Below are 21,738 nucleotides of genomic sequence, written 5' to 3' on the forward strand. Positions count from 1 at the left end.
ATGCAGGAGACCCGGGTTTGATCCCTAGGTCAGGAAGATCCCCTGGAGAAGGAAATGGCAATCCACTCCAGTACTCTTGCCTGGAAAATTCCATGGACGGAGCCTGGTGGGCTACAGTCCATAGGATCGCAAAGAGTCAGACACTACTCAGTGACTTTACTCACTTTTATGTCTTGTCTGCTTAAAATTCTTCATTAACTTCCCTTGCCAGGTTAAATTCATACTCCTTAACAGGCATTTAAAACTCTATGACCTTCCTCAGATAAAACCTTTGCAGCTTAATTTTTGTTTTTAATTTCCCACTTATACTTCATAGTCCCAGCTTTTCCCACTACCTTGCCAATCCTCAGTCCTAGCAGCAGTATCTATGTATTACTGAAAATAAGTGAATACTTCTCTTTCCCCTGGGCATTAGAACTTTGTTTAAAAACCTTGTCAGTTCAGGTTTTTTTATGAAATCATGTTGTCTAATTTTAGCTGAAAGTTCACTGTTGCTTCCAGGATTTTTCCCTTATTGCTTATAAGATTCTACCACATTTTAAAACTTTTCTCACTTTTTTTGGTTCCTTCTTTTGTTTCCCTCTTCTCCACTTTTGGGAAATAACCCTCAGATGTTTGGCTTGGTGCTGAGGTTAGAATCATCAAATTTCTTTGCTGCTTGCTTTACAGTTGCCACGTCCGCCATAACTCTTCCTCCTCCATGAGGCCTCAGAGTCCATGTGTCCTTCCTGCCGAGGCCGACGCCTGTGCCTGTGTTTTCCAACTCTTTCTTTTCTTTCTCCATTTAAGTGACGTTACTTTTGCTTTCATGTCTGTAACTCTTTTAACGTTTTGATTGAAAGACTGTAATGTTCTATTCTTTGGTTTATTATAGACTTTACTAACATTTGACATAGGCTTCTGTAAAGAATGATCATCTGTTCAAGTTCTTCTTTACAGTTTGGTCTTTTTGGTCTTTTATAAGGAATAGTTTCATCAGTCCTCACGTACAACTTAAACATATTTATGGTGCTTTTAAGAATATTTTCCTGGTAAATTTGATTTTTCTCCTTGTCTACACTGCTTTTCAAGCAATTATGTGTACTTGTGTTTCTGATGGTCTTCCCTTGTGGCTCAGCTGGTAAAGAATCCACCTGCAACGTGGGAGACCTGGGTTCAATCCCTGTGTTTCTGATAGTCATTTTAAAAGAACTTAGTTGAATTTGTCAGATCATATTTAGTTTCATATTCACATAAAAATAGATGATCACAAATAATGATTCATGAGATAGAAATTGCCTGAGGATGCTTTCAGATTTTGTTTGAAATTCTGCCAGGAGTTCTGGGGATCGGGGATGAGGGTTGGGGACAGTGTACTGCTTTATACCATAGAAGAGGATGGTGAAGAGAGATTTCCCTGAAAGTAAGATGAAAACTTTCTCTCCTGTAATTTAATGGAAGAAAAGAAAGGTTAATTGGGATAGTACACACTAAAGCAAATTGTGTACAGTGTTTTTTTGAGGGGGGGCAATATTGTGGGGGATTTTTTTTTTTTGTATGTGTCAAAATAAAGCAGAATTATAAAATAAGGTTCAGTTCAGTCACTCAGTCGTGTCCGACTCTTTGCGACCCCGTGAATCACAGCACGCCAGGCCTCCCTGTCCATCACCAACTCCCGGAGTTCACTCAGACTCATGTCCATCGAGTCAGTGATGCCATCCAGCCATCTCATCCTCTGTCGTTCCCTTCTCCTCCTGCCCCCAGTCCCTCCCAGCATCAGAGTCTTTTCCAATAGTGAACTTAATACATTCATAATATAGTGGGACTTTCTGTTCAGTTTTATTTGGTGAAAAGTCACTGGAAACTGACTTTCAGATAACAGGTTGCCCCCTGTCTTTTTCATAAAGGCTCGCATTTTGGTCAAAAAGATGTGTGCATTTTTTTGTTTGTTTTCTGTTTGTTAACATGGAAGATAGAATATAAAGCAGACTTATTCAGATACATAAGAAATAAGGGGATGACATGATTTTATTCTTCGTGTGCATTCTACCTGTGTTGGTGTACCTAAAATTTTTTTTGTTGTTGGGAATGTAGGTCAGAGCCAAATGGTGCCTTAGTTTTTAGAAGCAGATACTTCTCTGTGCCCTTGCTGTTTTAGATTCTCTAAGTACTTTCTAATGTCAGATAAAATTATGTGTGTGTGGATTTTGTAACAAATTAGATTGGAATATTTGTAGAGTTCTAACCTACAGCCTTTGAAATGTTCTAATAAATTTCGAATCTGGGGAATGGATATATGAGGTTAATGGTAATATATTGTACTCTTTGTATATTTAAAACTTTTTAATAGTAAAAACTATGGGGGAAGTAGGGGGAGGTTGGTAAAAGAGTAAACTTTGACCTATAAGATGAATAAGAAAAATTAGAGAAGGAAAAAAGTCTAGAAGTTCTTACTGCTGCTTTGGCTAAGTAAAAGTGAAATGTTTATTTGTAAATATAGATATTCATAGGAAACTGTATTCTTTACATTTCTCTTTGAGCTTATGCTTCTGCAAAGGGTAAACAGGTAGTATATGTATTTTTAATGACATCATGCAGCTAAAATTAACTTTTTTCTTATAACTGATGTTGAGTGACTTTGTAATGTATTTATCTGAAGATAAATGGTGGGAAACTCATGTGTTACAGATTTTGGCTTTGTAGGAGGAAAAAGCATCAATAAGCTTCCTTTCATTTTTATAGTAATGTAGATAGGATTAGTCACTATTGCATGTTACGTTTGTTTTGCAGTTACAATTTTGTTATTTTAGAAGTTCAGCTTCTTTGACAAGATTCCATATAGAGGCTACCTTGGGTAGTGGATAGGGGCCATAGGTAAATGTTAGTTATTGCTAACATCCTACTTTTCCTGTTAAATGGTGGGCATATACAAGTATTCTTTATAAGTGAATAATTTATAAAATAAAGCACCTTGTGTAGAGGAAAGTTTCTAACACAAGTATATAAAACATTTTAGTACTTAAAGTTATGAATATTGGGAAGTGGCTATAACAGATAGGATTTTTTAAAAATCTGTTAAGTATTTGAACTAAAATTTATAGTTAATTCAATAAATATCCATTTTTATTTTAAGGGTTCTGATGACTGTCTTGTGAAAATCTGGGCAACAGATGATGGGAGATTATTAGCTACTTTGAGAGGGCATGCTGCTGAAATATCAGACATGGCTGTCAACTATGAGAATACCATGATAGCAGCTGGCAGTTGTGATAAAATGATCCGAGTCTGGTGTCTTCGAACCTGTGCGCCTTTGGCTGTTCTTCAGGGCCACAGTGCATCTATAACATCACTACAGGTAATCATTTTAATCCTTGAAAAATCCTCTGTGGTTACAGTTTAAAGTAAATTTTAAGAAGTCACCTTAATAATCCATTGTATAAAGCCATCTAAAATAAAGAAAGGAATATTTCTCTTTTCTCTATAAATACATGGACTTTAAATATGGAGAAAAATGTCAAATTGGAGCATTTAGCCATTATTGTTACTTGCTATTTGTATGTAAAAATAGGTTTATTATTTGGACTATGTTACTCTTCTTATAAAATTGCTTCTTCTTTCTTTTTCAGTTCTCACCATTGTGCAGTGGCTCAAAGAGATATCTGTCTTCTACTGGGGCAGATGGCACTATTTGTTTTTGGCTCTGGGATGCTGGAACCCTTAAAATAAAGTCAGTTGCTCTTTTATTTCTTAGAATAAATATGTTTAACTTAATGGTTGAAATTGCAAAAGTATAAAGTAATCAACAATAGGAATAATTTTATTTTTCTCCTTGAGTAACATTAATCTTGGCTCTTCAGTGACACCTCACTCTTATCCTTTCCTTTTTGTTTTCATGCTTTAAAGAAAGTTATATGTTAACATGTTTATTTCTTTTTTCTCTGATTGTTTTCCCTAGCTCTTGCTTTTTCAGAATATGCCTGTTTTATTACTACTTCTTTTTGTATGCTGCAGTAACTCCTTTTGGTACTTAGAATGTAATCTTCAGAGTTCCTAGTTCTTTAAAAGAATTGCAGTTATTTTTGTTATCGTATCTACAGAATAGATTTTATTGTGGATCTAGGGAAATTTAGGAAAATGGAATCATTAAATTTTCACTAAACTATACCAAGGTAGATAGATGCACCCTTCCTTCTGCCCCATAATAGCATTTTGCACTTATGCTTTTACCTATAATGATATTTTGGTTTATCAAAATAAGTTGTCTGGACAATACTATGTTTGGGTTCAGGACACTGAGGCAAAGAAAGGTTAAATGACTTTCCCACAGTTAAAACAGTATTTAAAAATGGCAAGGCCAGGACTGTAACGTTTCCTTGCCCTCTGGTTTTGTGCTATTTCATGCTGCCTCTCAAGTGGATCTAGTGGGATAAGTGCTATATTTACCCCATGGACAAATCTGTGAATGGAGAGGTGATGTTCACCTCCATTTTACAGATGAGGAGACTCAGGTACAGAAATGTTAACTTGCCTGATAATGTCACACTGATAAGTGGCAGAACTGGGAACTGAGCTCAGAGGGTCTGAATCCTAGGCATTATCTTAAAATATTTCCTCAGATGTACATTTAAAAATAAATTATGTGTACCTGCTTATCTGTTTTTTTCCCTTTAAAAATACTAGCATTTGTTTAAAATGACAGTCTATATAATTGCTTACATATTCTGGTTATGGGTTCTAACTAACATGTGCCAAAAATTAATAAAAATGTACCACAGTCTATAAGATATTAATGAAAGCAGTTCTTTTTATTGCCTATGTGATTTCAGATAAATTTACTTAGAGTTAAATTTTTTCTCTAAATAGGTTTCAAGAATGTTTTAGTAACTTTCTCTAAGCTGTATCAGTTACGCTTAGCTATATCAGAGCTAATGAATATTAATAAAACTTGTTAAAATGTCGGTTAACAAAATATTCTGTACATTTTTCCCCTAAATGATCACAAGACTGAAACCATTCTGTGTTCAGTAGCTGTGGATAGTGAGAGTTATGCAGTGCACTCTGATTGAAGGCTCTAATTATTTTTTATATTTTTCTCTCCTAATGTTCTGAGAAAAACTAGGTTGAAATATATGTTAAGGGCTTTAAATGTAATCACTGTATTGGAATATTACATATATATTGTATATGTATTGGAACTGGTATGGGTAAAATCCATAATTTAATTTTTCTTCAGTCTGGTTGATTGTAACCATAGGCATATAATGTCAGTACTATTAATATAAACATATAGTCTGTAATATAATTATGTAATTAATGTGAACATAGTTAATTGTGGCCTGTTGTCTATAGATCACTATTTTAAATGAGCGATATAGTTGCTTGTATATTTGTGACTTTTATTTCATTATATATTTGTGCATTGCTGTTCTTCTGTATGAAACTGAGAACCTGTTACATTTGATTAGAAGTGAGTGTAACAACTATGTGTCAGGTAGGACAGTGACTTTGTTTCATGTATAGATTGTTATATAATCAGGAACTCCTATAAAAATCTATATGTAAAGTTTCCACATGATCCTGCTGATCATGACACACAATGATTTTGAACTTGTTTTTAGAAAGGGTGCCATCTGTTGCTTCTTATTTTGTCCTTCTGTAGTTATTTTTTGAGGCAGCTGAGTTCTGGTGGTGGTGATCTCTTTGGGATATTTTTAATTAGTTATTTTTTGTATTACAGTCCGAGACCTGCAAAATTTACAGAGCGCCCTCGACCTGGAGTTCAAATGATCTGTTCATCTTTTAGTGCTGGTAAGATTTTTTTCCTTCCTGACTCTCCACTTAAAAGTTGTATATTTGAAGGCTTCTAGTGGAACACATAAAATTTTGGAATATACCTACTGTTGTAATGGAAATCATATTCTCTTGCACGTACCAGGGGGTGCTCATAAATTAGTTTATAAATATTTGAACTATGCTAGAGTTTAGCTTACATACTCATTTGGTTGAGTGTTTTACTAATTAAGTTTTTCTTTAAGAAGACAATAAATCTTTTGTAGGAGGAAATAGTTTCAAATTTTACTGTTAAAGAATAAGTCTTTGAATAATTATCTCATTGAAAGAAAAGTATTTTAAATCTTTTGTATTTTCAATGATTTTGGGGGTACTTATAGCCATAAGTAAATAATAGATTGATAAAAAAAGTAAAATAGATTGATAGACGTTCGTACATCTTTATTACTTATTTTGCTCAGATTGTTCTTATTTGCTCTTAAAAAAACAGCTGTATAGCAGTGATGAAATTCCAGTTACATTTTGAGTTTATGTAGCAGCATTTTGAATGGATATTAGAATCTTGATAAACAAATTTGATCTGGAGATTTTAAGTGAATTGATGAGAAAATGAAACATGAATTAATGTTCCTGATACTAGTTCTTTCCACAGTTTACCTTTTCTTTTCCTTCATAATTGTGGTTAGCAGTAGTACCAGAGACAAGTGATTGCAAACTGATGACATGAGTCTTATTTTTGCTGTACCAATATCTAAACATCTTTAATTTCTAGCTTCTTGATTTCCACTGCTACTGCCATGTAGACAGTTTTACTTCTAGTATTAATATAAATATAGGCTCTGCATATGCTTCAGGGTACTCTAGATGCAATTTTATATAGCATTGTTTTCAACACTGTGGGAGGGTATTGAGTCTGAGAGAGTAAAACTGCATGTACAAATAGCTGTAATGCCTAGTAAAATGTATGTGCCCCACAACAAAGTCATAATGAGAGTTCAGAGGAGAGGAGGCTTATTGGATTGCAAACCTGGAAGGCCTGTAGTGAAGGAGTTGGGCTTTAAATACTTGGTAGGATTTTAGCAGATGGGAAATAGGGCAAGAGAGGGATTTTAGCAGAATTAAGACATGTTTTCTGATAATATTAACATGATTATGTAATTATTAGTAAAATCATTTGTAGAAGATAGCTTCTATAAATACTGAAAAATTCCAGTCAAAGCTTATGTTAGCAGACTCTTAATTTCAGGTTAGATGTATTATGTTCATTAGGATAAATATGAATAGTTGTAGAATGAAATATTAGTCATTCAGTATATATTATGATAATGTTTATTATGATAATGTTGCTTACATTTCTTATTTAATTTTCAGAGATTTTGAGCTTGTATTTTACTCATAAATGTTTGCTGTTATTCCTCAGGTGGAATGTTTCTGGCCACAGGAAGCACAGATCACATTATTAGGGTTTATTTTTTTGGATCAGGTCAGCCAGAGAAAATATCAGAATTGGAGTTTCATACTGTAAGTATTGTTGAAATGACTTAGATGAGTATGATGTAAATGAGTCTTAACAGTTTATATTCAGGATCCTCTTTTCTGTTCATTTATTTGTATATAGGACAAAGTTGACAGTATCCAGTTTTCCAACACTAGTAACAGGTAAAATAATTTTTTTTGTCAAATTGAATCTAGTTTTCAAATATGAAATAAAGACAGTTCCTATGGTCAGGTTATAATTAGCTTTGTATATTAATTAGCCACCTAGAATAAAGATCTTGACCAGTTATGATGAAAGGTCAGTTTTCATCACATTCCTGTTAATGTGTATTTATGGTTTATCTGTAATAATTTATTTGGCCACTTTTTTTTTTTTAAATAATAGGGACTTTCATCCACCCTCATATTTTCTACATATCAAGGTGTAAGGAAACTTTAGTAAAGACTGGAAATACATTATAATGTAATATTTGAAGTAGAAGTGTTTATTGATAATAAATGTAGATGATATTGTGTGTGTTTTCTCATATTCTTGTTTTAAATTTAAAATTATATTTACATCTTGAGTAAAACGTTGAGAGGAAAATCAGCATTTTTCTCTTGGAAAGTATCAATTCTCTTTCTAAGGTAGTAAATAGTGGCCTTGAATCACTTTTGAACGTTAGGAGACCTAGCTACATACATTAGAATGTGTGTATGTATATAACATTTTAAAAGCCTCTGGCATTTCAGAAATTCTTAGATTTGCAGAAAATATCAGGTAGAATAATCTATTATATTAGAAGGCTGTGTAAGGAAAAGTGAAAGGTTTTTTTAGCGTTTTTAAAAATATAACTATTGGAAAGTGCGTTTTGGTGAAGCACATGTGATTTTTTTTTTTTCTTTCTTTCTTTGTGGGGTGGGTTCCTTTGCAGGTTTGTAAGTGGCAGTCGGGATGGGACAGCACGTATTTGGCAGTTTAAACGAAGAGAATGGAAGAGTATTTTGCTGGATATGGCTACTCGGCCAGCAGGGTAAGAGATCACATTTGAAATATTACATAGATATATCTAGATCTTTTAAAGTTTTAAAGCTGTTTTACAGGTTAGTGTGAGACTCTATAAAAGCATGTATCATAATCCTATGTTAAACTGATTATTTTTCTGTGATAATTGAAGGCACTTTTGGAGATGAAAATGTTGACTTTTATAAAATGAGTTTTTGCCCTGTATGAATTAATGATACTCTGCAGTTCAGTTTTGTTGACAGTATGATAGTACTATAAGAATAGCTGTACCTTTTACTACTTTTTAAAGAAAACTAGAACATACAGTGTTCCATCTGACGCAGGGGTGATGTAGTATATCCACTGGTCATCTCTAGCCAAGAGAAATTATACTACATGTTGAAATTATCATTTTAGTTTTAATATTTTAACCTTTTTTTTCTATTTGTATTTATGAATAGTAGTCTTGGATGGGGAGCAAAGTATCAGGGCATGACGGCAACAATAAAAGATGGAGAGTGAGCAGCAGGGCACAGAGGTCTTAGACCCAGAAAGATATTAAAGTCAGTCATACTTAGTCAAGCTCATCTGTTACTAAGTATCATAGCAACACTGCAATCCTGATTTTGCTGACTCCATACAGTGATTTTTTGCCATTGTTTTTTGTTGGTTCAAATTATTCTTAAATACTGTGTTAGGTAATAGTTATCCATATTAACGAATGTAAACTAAGAAAATACATTTAGGTTTTGTCATGCTGATATTTTAATAAATAATATCATTGTAAACAAATACTGCTTCCATCACTTTCAGCCAAAACCTTCAAGGAATAGAAGATAAAATCACAAAAATGAAAGTAACTATGGTAGCATGGGATCGACATGACAATACAGTTATAACTGCAGTTAATAACATGACTTTGAAAGTTTGGAATTCTTACACCGGTCAACTAATTCATGTCCTGATGGTGAGAAAAAAGACTTAATTTTTATTTGGTATAAACTGAAGCTGGTTGTAAAATAGAATACTTTTGTTAAATCTCTTACTTGCTGGCTAACAGGTCTTTTTGGGAGAATGGAAATAATTTTAAAATGCAGGTAAACACGTTTAGCTTGGAAATGTAGATCTAGCTATTTTTTTTAATATTCAGGGCTGGATCAGTAAATAGTATTCTCAGGTTTCACTCGATGATAGCAAATCCCTGGACAGTGATTTTAGCTCAGCTTTTTTATTATACATTTGATAAATTTGAAGATTTTTACCATTTACAGAAATGTCATATTGGTGTTTGTTTGAATTTTTTTTTATCTTTTAATATTTATAATTCTTTGACATTTATAAAATATTTCAGGGTCATGAAGATGAGGTATTTGTTCTTGAGCCACACCCATTTGATCCAAGAGTTCTCTTTTCTGCTGGTCATGATGGAAATGTGATAGTGTGGGATCTGGCAAGAGGAGTCAAAATTCGATCTTATTTTAATATGGTAATTATCAGTCTCTTCATTTGATAGCTGTTAAAGATTTTGGGAGTTGTTAATACAGGTCCCCTGCATATCACAAAGGAAATCCATTTAAGAATTGGGGCAGACATTTTCACCTTAAGTTTCAAAAAAGTTATTTATTCCATACTTTTATTAAATGCTAAATTTAAAATAAAATTGCTTATATTACAATACCTGTTTATTGTGATATAACTAGTTTAGTTTTTGAAATAGTTTTAATAGTGAAACTTGGAAAAACTAACAAGTATGAAATGACAATATAGATAAGAAAAATGTTTCAAAAACCATGTGAAGAAATTATAAATAAATACTGTGTCATTGTATTTTATCAGCAGTCCTCCAGTACAACAGAATTTGATTCAGATATATCAATTTTAAATTAAAGCCAAAGAAACAGGTCTTCTTGCCTTGTATCAATATGGTATGAAGGCAATGGCACCCCACTCCAGTACTCTTGCCTGGAAAATCCCATGGACGGAGGAGCCTGGTAGGCTGCAATCCATGATGTCGCTAAGGGTCGGATACGACTGAGCGACTTCACTTTCACTTTTCACTTTCATGCATTGGAGAAGGAAATGGCAGCCCACTCCAGTGTTCTTGCCTAGAGAATCCCAGGGACGGGGGAGCCTGGTGGGCTGCCATCTATGGGGTCGCACAGAGTAGGACACGACTGAAGCGACTTAGCAGCAGCAGCAGCAGCAGCAGCAGATATTTCTTTGGGTTAAGCCCTTTTACCCTCTTCATTTTGTTTCTTTCTTTTTTTTTAAATTGTTTCTTGTTTTATTTTATAAAATAGCTTTAACTTTTTTTTTCCTGTTATTCTTTTTATTTTATTTTATTTTATTTTTAAACTTTACATAATTGTATTAGTTTTGCCAAATATCATTAAAAAGAATACATTTGAATCAGTTCTAATGAGGTGGATGAAACTGGAGCCTATTATACAGAGTGAAGTAAGCCAGAAGGAAGAACACCAATACAGTATACTAATACATTTTGTTTCTTAAATGGATATTTGACGTTTTCTGCTGAGTATTTAAGTTGCAGTGGTTTAATAATATAAAACGTAATGTGCAGTATTTCACACCTCTAACTACTCTATAAAGGCAGAAATGCCCCTCAGATGCTGACTTTGTGTACCTAGACATTTTTTTCTTGTCCCTTACCATATATTAGGGATGCCTTTGAGCAAAGCAAACAAAAAGGCAGGCATATGCCTACTGTTTTAATATGATTAAATTAAAAAATCAATCATAAAACCCTCTAGTAATAAATCATAAAGCAATAGCATTAATATGTGTATAACCAGAATTATTTTGCAAAAAAACTATTTGACAAAACCAGTCATTTGTAAAATATAATGGCTTGTGAAATTTTTCATAAAAGTGACACTCTACTTGATTGATAATCATTGTAAAGTTACTTCTGTGTAATAAGCAGAATAGGAAAGAAATTTTTATCAGTGAAGAAATTAATTGTAGCTGTTGTCAATATGCCTTAGTCTTCATAAGGTAAGATATAAGATTGGTCAGATTCTTTCCTAAAAGTGTTAATTATTTAGATTACAAATGTTAGTGATAGATGGATTTCCTTTGTGATTATGTATATAGAGGAGAATTTTTTAAAAAGTAAATCCTTAATTATGCGCGTGAAGAATTTTTTCTTCTCTCCTTCTCTGTCCTTCTGTTTCTGATTTGCTCCTTTTTGGAACATCTCTGTCAAATAAGGAAGTCCTGTCTCAGTTTGCCTTTATATCTTCAAATGAACACAAATTGTGGGCTACACATGTTAGTTTCATATTTTCAAAGATCTCTGATGTATTAGTAGAGTGTGGAGGGAAAGGTTTCTCTCATACTTGAATATTACTCTCACCTTTCAGTTATGAAGGTGAATTTTTCCTCATCAGGTAAGTTGATCACAATAATACTCCACCTTGTCCATAGATCAAGAATTACAGCTTCTTAAGTTTGAAGTGACTTGCTCTTAGACCATTAAAAGTTAGTGATATAACCAGGAGTAGAAGTCAGCCATATTATGTTATATACTCTGAAATTAGGCAAGGGGTTAGTTTCATTACTGCCTTAAAACGTATTATTTATTTAATAAGAGTTTTAGATAAAGCTATTTTCCTGTTCTTTCTATGAATAAGATAGAAAAAAGCCTATAAAGGATGGAAGAAACAGATTTTTATAATAGAATTGGATGATATCTATAGAATCTTCAAACTATGAGAAAAGAAATAGGCTTTTTAAAAAGGGTTAAAATACCTTGCATTTAAAAAACTGGAACTTGAGCTACCCTTCATTTTGTTAAAATACAGATATTCCTTTTAACTTTTTGCATGATGTTTACAGCTTCTAAAGTATTTCTACTTCCAAAATGCGTAATACCTCATTTGGGTCTCATGAAACCTCGCAATATAATTGGGGTAGGTTTTATTGTTATTGGTTTTATGAATGGAGAAACTGTACAGAGATGAAGTGATTTGCCCACGTTTACCCAGATCACTAAGCTATCATATGGGCACTTGGAGTTTAAACCCATGTTTTTTGTCCCCTGCTAATGTGTTCTTAATGCTATGCTGTCTCTAGTTACGGTTGGTTGTTTATATATAGCTAACTTCCAGCTATGTCCAGTTAGTAATATTTCCAGAAGGAAAATATTTTCATAATGATAGGTTTGAGGTAGATCTTTTGAGATCTTATTATTTAGCTTGATGGTTTTTTCTTGTCTCTTAATTTATAAGGTATCTAAGTGCCCTACTTTTTGCTCTTCACTCCTTTGTTTATTTCATTTTTTTTTTTTAATCTATAGGCAGATAGAAGATAAAGCATCCAGCATTGCTATTAAGAAAATAAAAACCATTTGAGGGAGAAGTAGAAGCTTGTGTTCACTATCTGCTATCATGAATGTTGAGTTTTGGCTATAGTTATAATCTTTGGCTGTGTGTAGCTAATCAGTAAGTTTTTGAGTTACTAAAATAACATAAAAGTTGACAAGTACAAATTCAATCCATGGTATTAAATTGTATGTATTTAATTGTATTAGATCATAAGTTCAATTTACTAAACACTTTTTGAACACCATGTAGAGGGACTCATTATAGGGCCTTGGATGATTTAAAGGATGAATAATTCTAGTGGAGTATACCCCATTTTTAGACTAGAAATGGTAAAAGTTAACACAAAGTGTTGACATTAAGTACTGTTTCATGTGAGTTTCAAAATTGAAGCTTAGAATTTTCCATCAAGCCAGAAAATAAGGAATGTAAATTGTACCTTTAAAAGAACAAAATTTCTGTATACAAATTCTTAAAAATATCAAGTATATTTTGAGACTACTGCTTTGAATTTTGTACTTGAAATTTATACCTTTACAAAATGTAATGAAATCATGTGACAAATAATTATTTTGTATTAATCAGCATTTTACTGCCCTTTTCTCGCCTGTTAAGAAAAATTTAAAAAAATTTTTTTAAGTAAAAAATCTTATATCTTCAAACTATCTTTAAAAATCCACATTTCACATAATTATAATTTAACAAATTTATTAATAAAGGTAATAGATTTTAAAATAAGAAAACATTTTAGTATGGCACATGCTATCCTTCAGATAAATATTCTAATTCTTTTTTTTTTTTCTGTATCAAGCAGTTTTTAAAATCTTTTTAAGACCACCTAAATCTGTAAACAGATTAAAAGATTTAAGATTGAGAATTGAGATAAAAATGTTTTAATTCCTTGTCTGCTTACATAATTCCCTAACTTATTTCAAAATCTTATAAATAGATTCTCAACTTGCTGGTGGTATTGTCTAGAAAAACTGATGGGGTTATTTTCCTTACTTTTATTGCTAGCTTTCCTCTTAATAGAGGATCTGCATGATAAAAGCACTTGAAGGGGTGTGTGTTGGGTTTGTTTTTGTTACTTCTAAGAAGTGTATGATGAGTGAGATGGTTTAACTCAGGACAAAATGGAATAGACAATACATGCTCCGCTCTCTCCTGCCCCTCTGTTTCCTCTTTTAACTAAAACTAAAATAATCTTAACATAAACTTTTAAAAGTATTTGTTGAAAAAGCATACTGTGTAAGGCGGAAAGTTTGAGCCCTTTTCTGTTTTTAAAGAACCAGAGAAAGAAGCTGAAGAGAAGATTAACATGAGATAACTTTATTTTTCAAAGAAAAACAACAAAAAAATACTAATTCTAGGCCTTAAGCTTTACTTATTTATGTTCATCTAAAAACTTAGTCAGTTATTCATATTTCAGCTGAACAGATCCTATGTAACTTAAGTATTCTGGGCAAAGCTTGAGTATTGTGGGATATTTTATTGAAGGTTGATAGTAAGACTATTTCAAACTAATTGCACAGAGTTGAGCAAGCCCACATTTTGTCTTTGGCAGTGGCAGGAGATAAACTTTATCTTGTTTTGATAAGGGTTGTTCTGAATTCTAGTTAAGAGGCTCTAAAGTTCTATTAAATGTGAAGAGGCAGATAAATTAATCCTCCAAATAACTTGAAAATGTGTACAAACTCTTAACTAAAGTTGAGGGCTTTTGTAATATTCCCCATTCTCTGAAAGAGATAGGCAAGTTTAGAAGTTTTAATATGACCATAAATGTTCCTAAAAACAGAGTTGTTTTTATACCCCTTTTTCCCTTTAAGTTATTACAGTACAGCTAAGTTTTAAGTACAACTTTAACTAAATGAATATTACGTTGATATGTAAAGATAGGAAAAGAGACTTTGAAATTTCTTAGTACTAGGACATTTGGAATTTGTAGATCCCATTTTAGTAGCTTACGTTGTATGTCTGGCACTTCTGCTGTATCTTTTCTGCACTCTTCTATTTCTGTTGTTCTAGCTTTGTCTGTCTGTCTTTTCATATCTTTCTATTTCTATAATGTTTTTCAAAGCTCTAATTTTTGCTCTTTGTCTGGTTTTGATATTGAAGAGTACAATGTCTCTGGCTAGAAAGCAATTTTACTGAATTTGAGTTTTGCTTTGCTTTTGTTGTTTACTGGGTAAATTCCAAATAACAGTTTTCATTTATGTAATCAAATTTTCCTTATTTATATAATTGTTAACCTTTCTTTTACTTAAGAGATTTTTTAAAAAAATGTTCCAGTGTCCACTAATCCAGAACAATATATTTCTCCTTGCAACGTTCCAAACAAGCAGAGGCTGCCAATCCACCACTCAGAATTTTTGCACATGCATACTTCTGACATTAACATGTTCTCAGTGTGACTTCTGTTTTAGTTTTGGATAATTGTAGCTACATATATCTAGGAAAGGGAGAAATAAGCTTGAAATAGGTGTATCTCATATTGTGTTCTCTTGTGAATCAAGATTTTAAGACCTTTCTCTTCCTCTCTCTTCCTTCATCTTTTTCCTTTTTTTCTCCGTCCTTTGCTCTTACCTCACTACCTGTCATCTAACAAGATATCATATACTTGTACTCTGTTTGTTAAAAGAACTTTTTATGCTTCCAGTCTTTGTTTCAGCCTCTCTGCATAAGAAATTACCTTCAATCTTCTGATTATAAACTTTAGTTATTGTCATTTTCTTTCAGATTTCTGGGATTTTTTTGATTCTGTCTTTCTCTTTCTCATCTATATCTTGGTATGAAAAACATATCTTAAAATTTGTCGCCATGAATGTGAACTTGTCTCTAGCTTGTCATACTCTATTTGGTGAATTACTTCTACATAGTAATTTTTTGATGTGTTTCATGATTTGCTATCACAGGGATATTTGAGATTTGATAGTTATAAGGGAAAGTATATGAAATCATAGAATGTGAATATGCAGGTATAAACACTTTGATTAGCAGATATTTGAGTGCTTATTTTGTACATAAGCACAAAATGTAGACTTCGTCCCTCTTTTTGTCTTTTTACTCCACCTTGCTGCAGTTTTTGGAGAGAGAAAATATACCTGAAAAGGTAAAGGTAGCTAAATAGTTAGAAATGATAGATAGCTTATGAGGAAAGATAATTGGTACATCTAAGGATATGAGGATCACTTCAGGGTGAATGGTCAGAGGAGGAAGAAGTAAGAGAAATACATCAGTAACCAAATAAAAAATGTTAAAGACATGTTCATAGAGTAATTTAGAAAGTTTTTCTGGAATAGATTTTGAAAAATGGGTAATAAAATGAAAAACATAAAGTGAAGTGGCTTGTTGGTACCCTCATATTACTTGTAAACATAATATTTAACCTAGTGGGAGTTAATTGGTAAATTAATTTATAAATTACTTTATATTCCAAAAACTTAAGAGAAAAATAGGTTGGTTGCCAGTGGTAGTATTTCAGGTATGAAATTGGATAGGTGGAAATCTGCTTTCATCAGTGAAATCATAATGAAATATTGTAGGAATGGGTAGTAAATTTGTGAAAGAAAATTATGTAAGACTTGGTGTTTTGTGATGATAAAAAGGTTAGAGCTAGAGAGTAACAAAACTTAATGTGTGGAGAGTGTTGAGCTTATGTAATCTTGACAACAATAATACTATTAATGGAAATAGGAAAGATGTAGAAGAAAACTGATATTTTCATATGTTGTGACATAGTGTTGGGCTATCTTTGTGTTAATGGACAGCCAGCACTGGAGATAGACTACTTGGAAAGGCTAGTTATAGAGAGAAAGAACTATGCTCTTCCATGTAGAACACTGTCTAACTCATAGAGACAGAGAGGACAGTGTAGCAGGTTTAAACGTTTAGAAGTACAGTTGATGCTTGAACAACATTGGCTTGAGCTGTGCAGGTCCACTTATGTGCAGATTTTTTCATTCATAAATACTACAGTGTACTACCCTAGAATCTGTGGTTAGTTGAATCCATACAGTGCAGACTGTTGGGATAGAGAAACTGCATATATGCAGGGCTGCTATAAGTTATATGTGGATTTTTTGTGCAGAGGTTTGGCAGCCCTCATCTCCTTCATTGTTTAAGGGTCAACCCTTGAACATGTTTAGCAGAATGGGGAAGACATTAGTCTCTAGAAAGTGTGTTGTAAAGACAGTATGCTATTATTGTGTCAGAGAGGCCAGAGGAAGAGAATAAATTTCAAGAAGGACTTGATTAAGAATTTTACTTCCTCAGAGAAATCAGAATATGGGTAAACAAAATAGTGTTAAATTTGAAAATGAGTTATTTATTTTGGTAATATATTTTTCTTTTGGTGAATGTTAGAATTCCTCAAAATCTCTTTTATATATTTACTGGTTTTATCAAGCCAGTTACAACAGTTTTCTTTTTTATATTAACTTATTTATCTTGGAGCCATTTATTCTAAATAGCTATTTTTAATTCATATGTAATAATGTTGCCATTAATTAAAGAATTTTCAGTGTTAAAGTAAATATTTAGAAGTAATCTTTTAAAGTAATTTGATACCTGGATCATTGGAGTGTGATAGTTTCCCTTAAGATATATTATTTATTTACACTTAACTATAGTTGTAGTTAGAAGGTGACCAAAGCATATTTTAATCATAGGTATGACAGCGTCTGTCTCTAGTATCTCATGCACATTCTTAATTAAGTTTATTCTTTTCTGGGTTGATAAGCTTTAAAGGTTCTTTAAACATAAGGAAGGGCTTTCTACAGGTGAAAGTGAAAGTGAAATTGCTCAGTCATGTCTGACTCTTTGTGACCCCATAGACTATAGCCTACCATAGATTATAGCCTACAGGCTTCTCCATCCATGGGATTTTCCAGGCAAGAGTACCGGAGTGGGTTGCCATTTCCTTCTCCATTCCTACAGGTAATTCTTAGCATAAATTTAGTTTCTCAGCTGTTTGATTCTTGGGCTATGAGTCTATCTCATAAAAGTATTAGGGTATTTTTAAAAATTCATAATTTTAAATTGTGGAGTATTTTCTAGGTGAGATACTTGTTCTCTTCTAATCAATAGTATATTTTTTAAAAATGATATATTTTAAAGTGAAAATGTTAGTTGCTCAGTTGTGTCTGACTCTTTGGGACCCCGTGGATTGGAGCCTGCCAGGCTCCTCTGTCCATGGGATTTTCCGGGCAGGAATACAGGAGTGGATTGCCATTTCCTTCTCCAGGGGATCTTCCCGACCCAGGAATCGAACCCAGGTCTCTTGCATTGCAAGCATATTCTTTTCCAACTGAGCTATGAGGGAAATACTAGAGTGAGTAGCCAGTCACTTCTCCAGGGGATCTTCCCAACCTGGGGATCGAACCTGGGTCTCGAACCTGGGTCTCGAACCTGGGCCTCGAACCTGGGTCTCCTGCGTTGCAGGTGGATTCTTTACCATCTGAGCCACCCAAAAATAGACCCTGGTCATAGACTTGGGGTAATTCCATTAAGATGATTCTGCCTAAGAAAGCCCATATTTTAAACATCCTGATTGAGTTCCTTTAGGAATTCATACTTCTTGTACATCTCTGTATGTGTTCCTCACAGTTGATGTAACCTAGACCCTGTAATTTTAGTCTGCATCCTGGTGCTTTTAGGGTACCTCATTTCCAGATTATCCAATTCTTCCACTTCTTGAAAATTAGGTGTAAAGGATTTTAGAATTGGGTAGGACTCTAGTGATCATTTAAATGATCCCTGTCATTTCCCAGAGATACTAAGTGATGAACCCATTACTAGAGGAGAGGTCTTCTCATTCTTGGGCCTCACTCTTCTGTGTCCTTTAAATTTCATCTTTCTACTTCACAAGAATTATGTTAGAAGTTCTGGATTGTATTCTGCCTTGAAAAGGGTATTAGTATTCTTCATTAAGGGCTTCCTGTTAACTCAGTGGTAAGAATCCACCTTTCCATGCAGGAGACTTGGGTTTGATCCCTGGGACAGGATGATCCTCTGGAGAAGGAAATGGCAACCCACCCATTCCAGTATTCTTGCCTGGGAAATCCCATGGACAGAGGAGCATGGACGGCTACCGTCCAGGGGTTGCAGAAGAGTCGGACACAACTTAGCAACTAAAACAACAACATTCTTCATCAAATATGACAGTTCTGTCATCATCAAAGCTCTTAATTTATAAGTTTTTATATCGATTTAATTTTTTCCAAGTTTAATATAAGCCTCTAACAAGATTGTGCTGCTCCTTTCTTGAAAATATTTCCAGAATTCTTCAGTCAGTATGAGAATTTTCCTACAAAGGAGTCATTTTAACTTCTGATCTTTTCATCTTTTACTTTAAAAAAAAACAGAACAAAATATCCTTCGCATAGTTCAACTCCTGTTCTTTAAGTTTTTGCTTTAATAAGTAAACATTGTCGCATTGATTTTCTCAGCTAGTATGAGTTTTATTGTGTGGTCTTTGTTTACGTATGTCCCATAGTGTGTAGCAAGCATGCTTGATATTATTAGGGGAATAGTTCATCTAAACTTTACTTATTTTGAAAATTTGGTGGTTTTCTTTTTCTTTTCTGTTTTTAAACTTATTAGAGCATGATTATAAGTACTAAAATAAGTATACGTAATATTAAATTTTATGTTGACTTACTCTATTGAGCATTAATATTTCTTAAATATATTTTTTAATTGAAGTATAGTTGATGCATAATATAGCTTCATTTAACTTTATAGCTTTAATATGAATAGAAAGGAAACTTATTTTCTCCCATTTGATTTTTGAATGTAGGTCTCATTGATTTCTAGTTAAACATGCATATTCCAACACTGCCTTTATTATTAAATCTTTTAAGTATTCTTAATCATACATATTCTGACCCTAGTTTAAGAAGAATCTGAAAAAGATTTCTTTTCAGAGAGAAGTATTGAACTCTTTTTTGTGGTTGGCATAGTTAATCATAGCATAAATCATAAAAATAGCTAGAGTATATTTAGTTATATATGTGTGTGTGTGCACTCCATCATGTCCAACTCTTTTGCGAGCCCATGGACTGTAGCCTGCCAGGCCCCTTTATCAGTGGAATTTCCCAGGCAAGAATACTGGAGTGGTTCGCCATTTCCTCCTCAGAGATTCTTCCAGACCCAGGGATCAAACCCACATCTCTTTTGTCTCCTGCGTTGTTAGGTGGATTTCTTAACCACTGCACCACCTGGGAAAGCCCTATTTAATTATTTAGGAAAATATTTTCCTACTTTGTTTCAACTAGAAAGCCTAGATGGCATTTTGTAGTTAGAATTGTTTATTATCTGAGGACCTTTTCCTAAAGATAAATTTGGCATTTTAAATAAGATGGTGATGGGCATCTTTTCTAATTGGTTTGTAAATAGAGCAGATCTATTTTCTTTAATGAATAGTTACTCCAAATAATGTACTTTTGAAATACAATTTCATATTCTCCATAACTCTGGAGTTATACAGATGGCTTATCCCAAGAAAATCAGTACCATTGTGCCATATTCATAATGGCATGTGTTACTGTATAAGAAAACAGTGATCTTCAATAGGATTGCTATTTTTTTCTTTCCTTTTTTGAAAGTTCACCTCTCCCAAGTATTCTTTTAGAGATCTTCTCCTAACTGTAAACATTGGTAGATAGCACGGATATAGGGTTGATTAATCCTTGTGACAACTTCCCTCCAAGCACCCCAAAAGAAAAATGTAGAGCAGGATTGCCTAAATGTTATATGAAGGATGCTATACGTAGGAGTGTCTGTCAGATATCCTTTAGCATTGCTGAGTCAGACTTGCAGATCTTTTTCTTCCTCTGTTCTACTGCATACTTAGAATTGGAAGCATTTATTATGTAAGATTTATAGAGTAGTTGGGGTTTTTGGTTTGTTTTCTTTTTGTCGTCTATGAAATTTTGAAGGAATTGAGGCAAATAAAATATCACAACACATGATGAAGACATTTTTAATTCTTTGGTCTTGATCCTCTTAGTAAAATTCTATTTGGAGGTAAACTTTGTTCGTGTGATTAGTTATGCATTTATAACAGTTCCTGTAACATTTTATTTCCCTAGACAGCACTGAAAAATAGAGATGTGAATCCAGTCATTTCTACTTGTAGCCTTTCATGTTGTAGAAAATACAAAGCTGTTTGGCTACTAACACACTTAGGCTGATTTGGAGAAGTAGTTCTTCTCTTTCTCAGTTTTGAATAGTTTTAAAGGAGAGTTAGAATCAGTTCTTTCCCTCTGTTATCTTATCCTCCAGGATTCTTCACAACCAGGAAATGATCCTGTTTCACTCATTCATTTTCTTGCTTTCATGTATATCTTTTAGTGTATTAGACATAGATTGTTTCACCAAGTTTCTTTCATGAGATTAAATTTTAAGGAAAGTTATTGCTTTTCCATTATTATCACCATTTAAAACAGCATTAGTAAGCACCAGTGTCCTCATTCCTTCTTTTCAACAAGCCAGAGGAAAAACCAGTTTTCTTTATGAAGTAAATAAACCTGTTTGTTGTACTGTGGAAACTTCTTAGGCAGAGCCCTTCCTTTTAGAACATTTTCTCTTTTGACCAGAATGCAAACTTGCCTCGAGAAGTCAACTGTTCTTCTGTGAGAAGTCAACTATTCTTCTGAGATTTAATTTCACTCTGTACTTGGTGAACTATACATTCATCCCTATGCCATATTTTTAACACTACAGAAAATTACCACTTCTCTCTTTTCCAAGCATTTACTGGGATTTGGGGATATTACTAATGAAACTCAATTTGTTCTAGATCAGTGGATACCGGAACAGAGAGGAGGTATTTCTTACCTGATAATGTGTGTGTGTTCCGATTCTGCTAATCCAGAAATCCAGTCACATTTGTTGAAAATCATCCTTAGTTGTTATTTGTTAGGGAGTCAACTCCCTATTTTAGTTGTTTTCTGAAATTCAGTCCCTAGATGTGCTTTAGATAGGGTAGAATTTTTACTCTTTCAGAACACTGCTAAAGAAGTTTTCAACTGGAACATAGTCTGAAGAAGCACTGAGAGCAAAAAATTCAGAGTGGTGATTGGCCACCTCTGTTTGATTGACAGGTTGCAGGGAGAAACCCATTCGTTCTGGATTAATGGAACT

The 21,738-nt window shown here is 33.3% G+C and overlaps 1 protein-coding gene across 1 annotated transcript in view; it reads left to right on the forward strand.

The window, feature by feature from the left end:
• PHIP (pleckstrin homology domain interacting protein) overlaps window positions 1-21,738 on the forward strand; it is a 113,052-nt gene that overhangs the window by 37,571 nt on the left and 53,743 nt on the right. Inside the window, exons 5-12 of the mRNA XM_010855269.1 lie at window positions 3,113-3,334; window positions 3,606-3,706; window positions 5,717-5,787; window positions 7,190-7,290; window positions 7,388-7,428; window positions 8,181-8,279; window positions 9,065-9,218; window positions 9,603-9,737. Coding sequence (XP_010853571.1) covers window positions 3,113-3,334; window positions 3,606-3,706; window positions 5,717-5,787; window positions 7,190-7,290; window positions 7,388-7,428; window positions 8,181-8,279; window positions 9,065-9,218; window positions 9,603-9,737 — 924 coding nt within the window. The remainder of the gene's footprint in view (window positions 1-3,112; window positions 3,335-3,605; window positions 3,707-5,716; window positions 5,788-7,189; window positions 7,291-7,387; window positions 7,429-8,180; window positions 8,280-9,064; window positions 9,219-9,602; window positions 9,738-21,738) is intronic.

Source organism: Bison bison, unplaced genomic scaffold (assembly GCF_000754665.1).
Source record: "Bison bison bison isolate TAMUID 2011002044 unplaced genomic scaffold, Bison_UMD1.0 scf7180017864362, whole genome shotgun sequence".
NCBI lineage: Eukaryota > Metazoa > Chordata > Mammalia > Artiodactyla > Bovidae > Bison > Bison bison.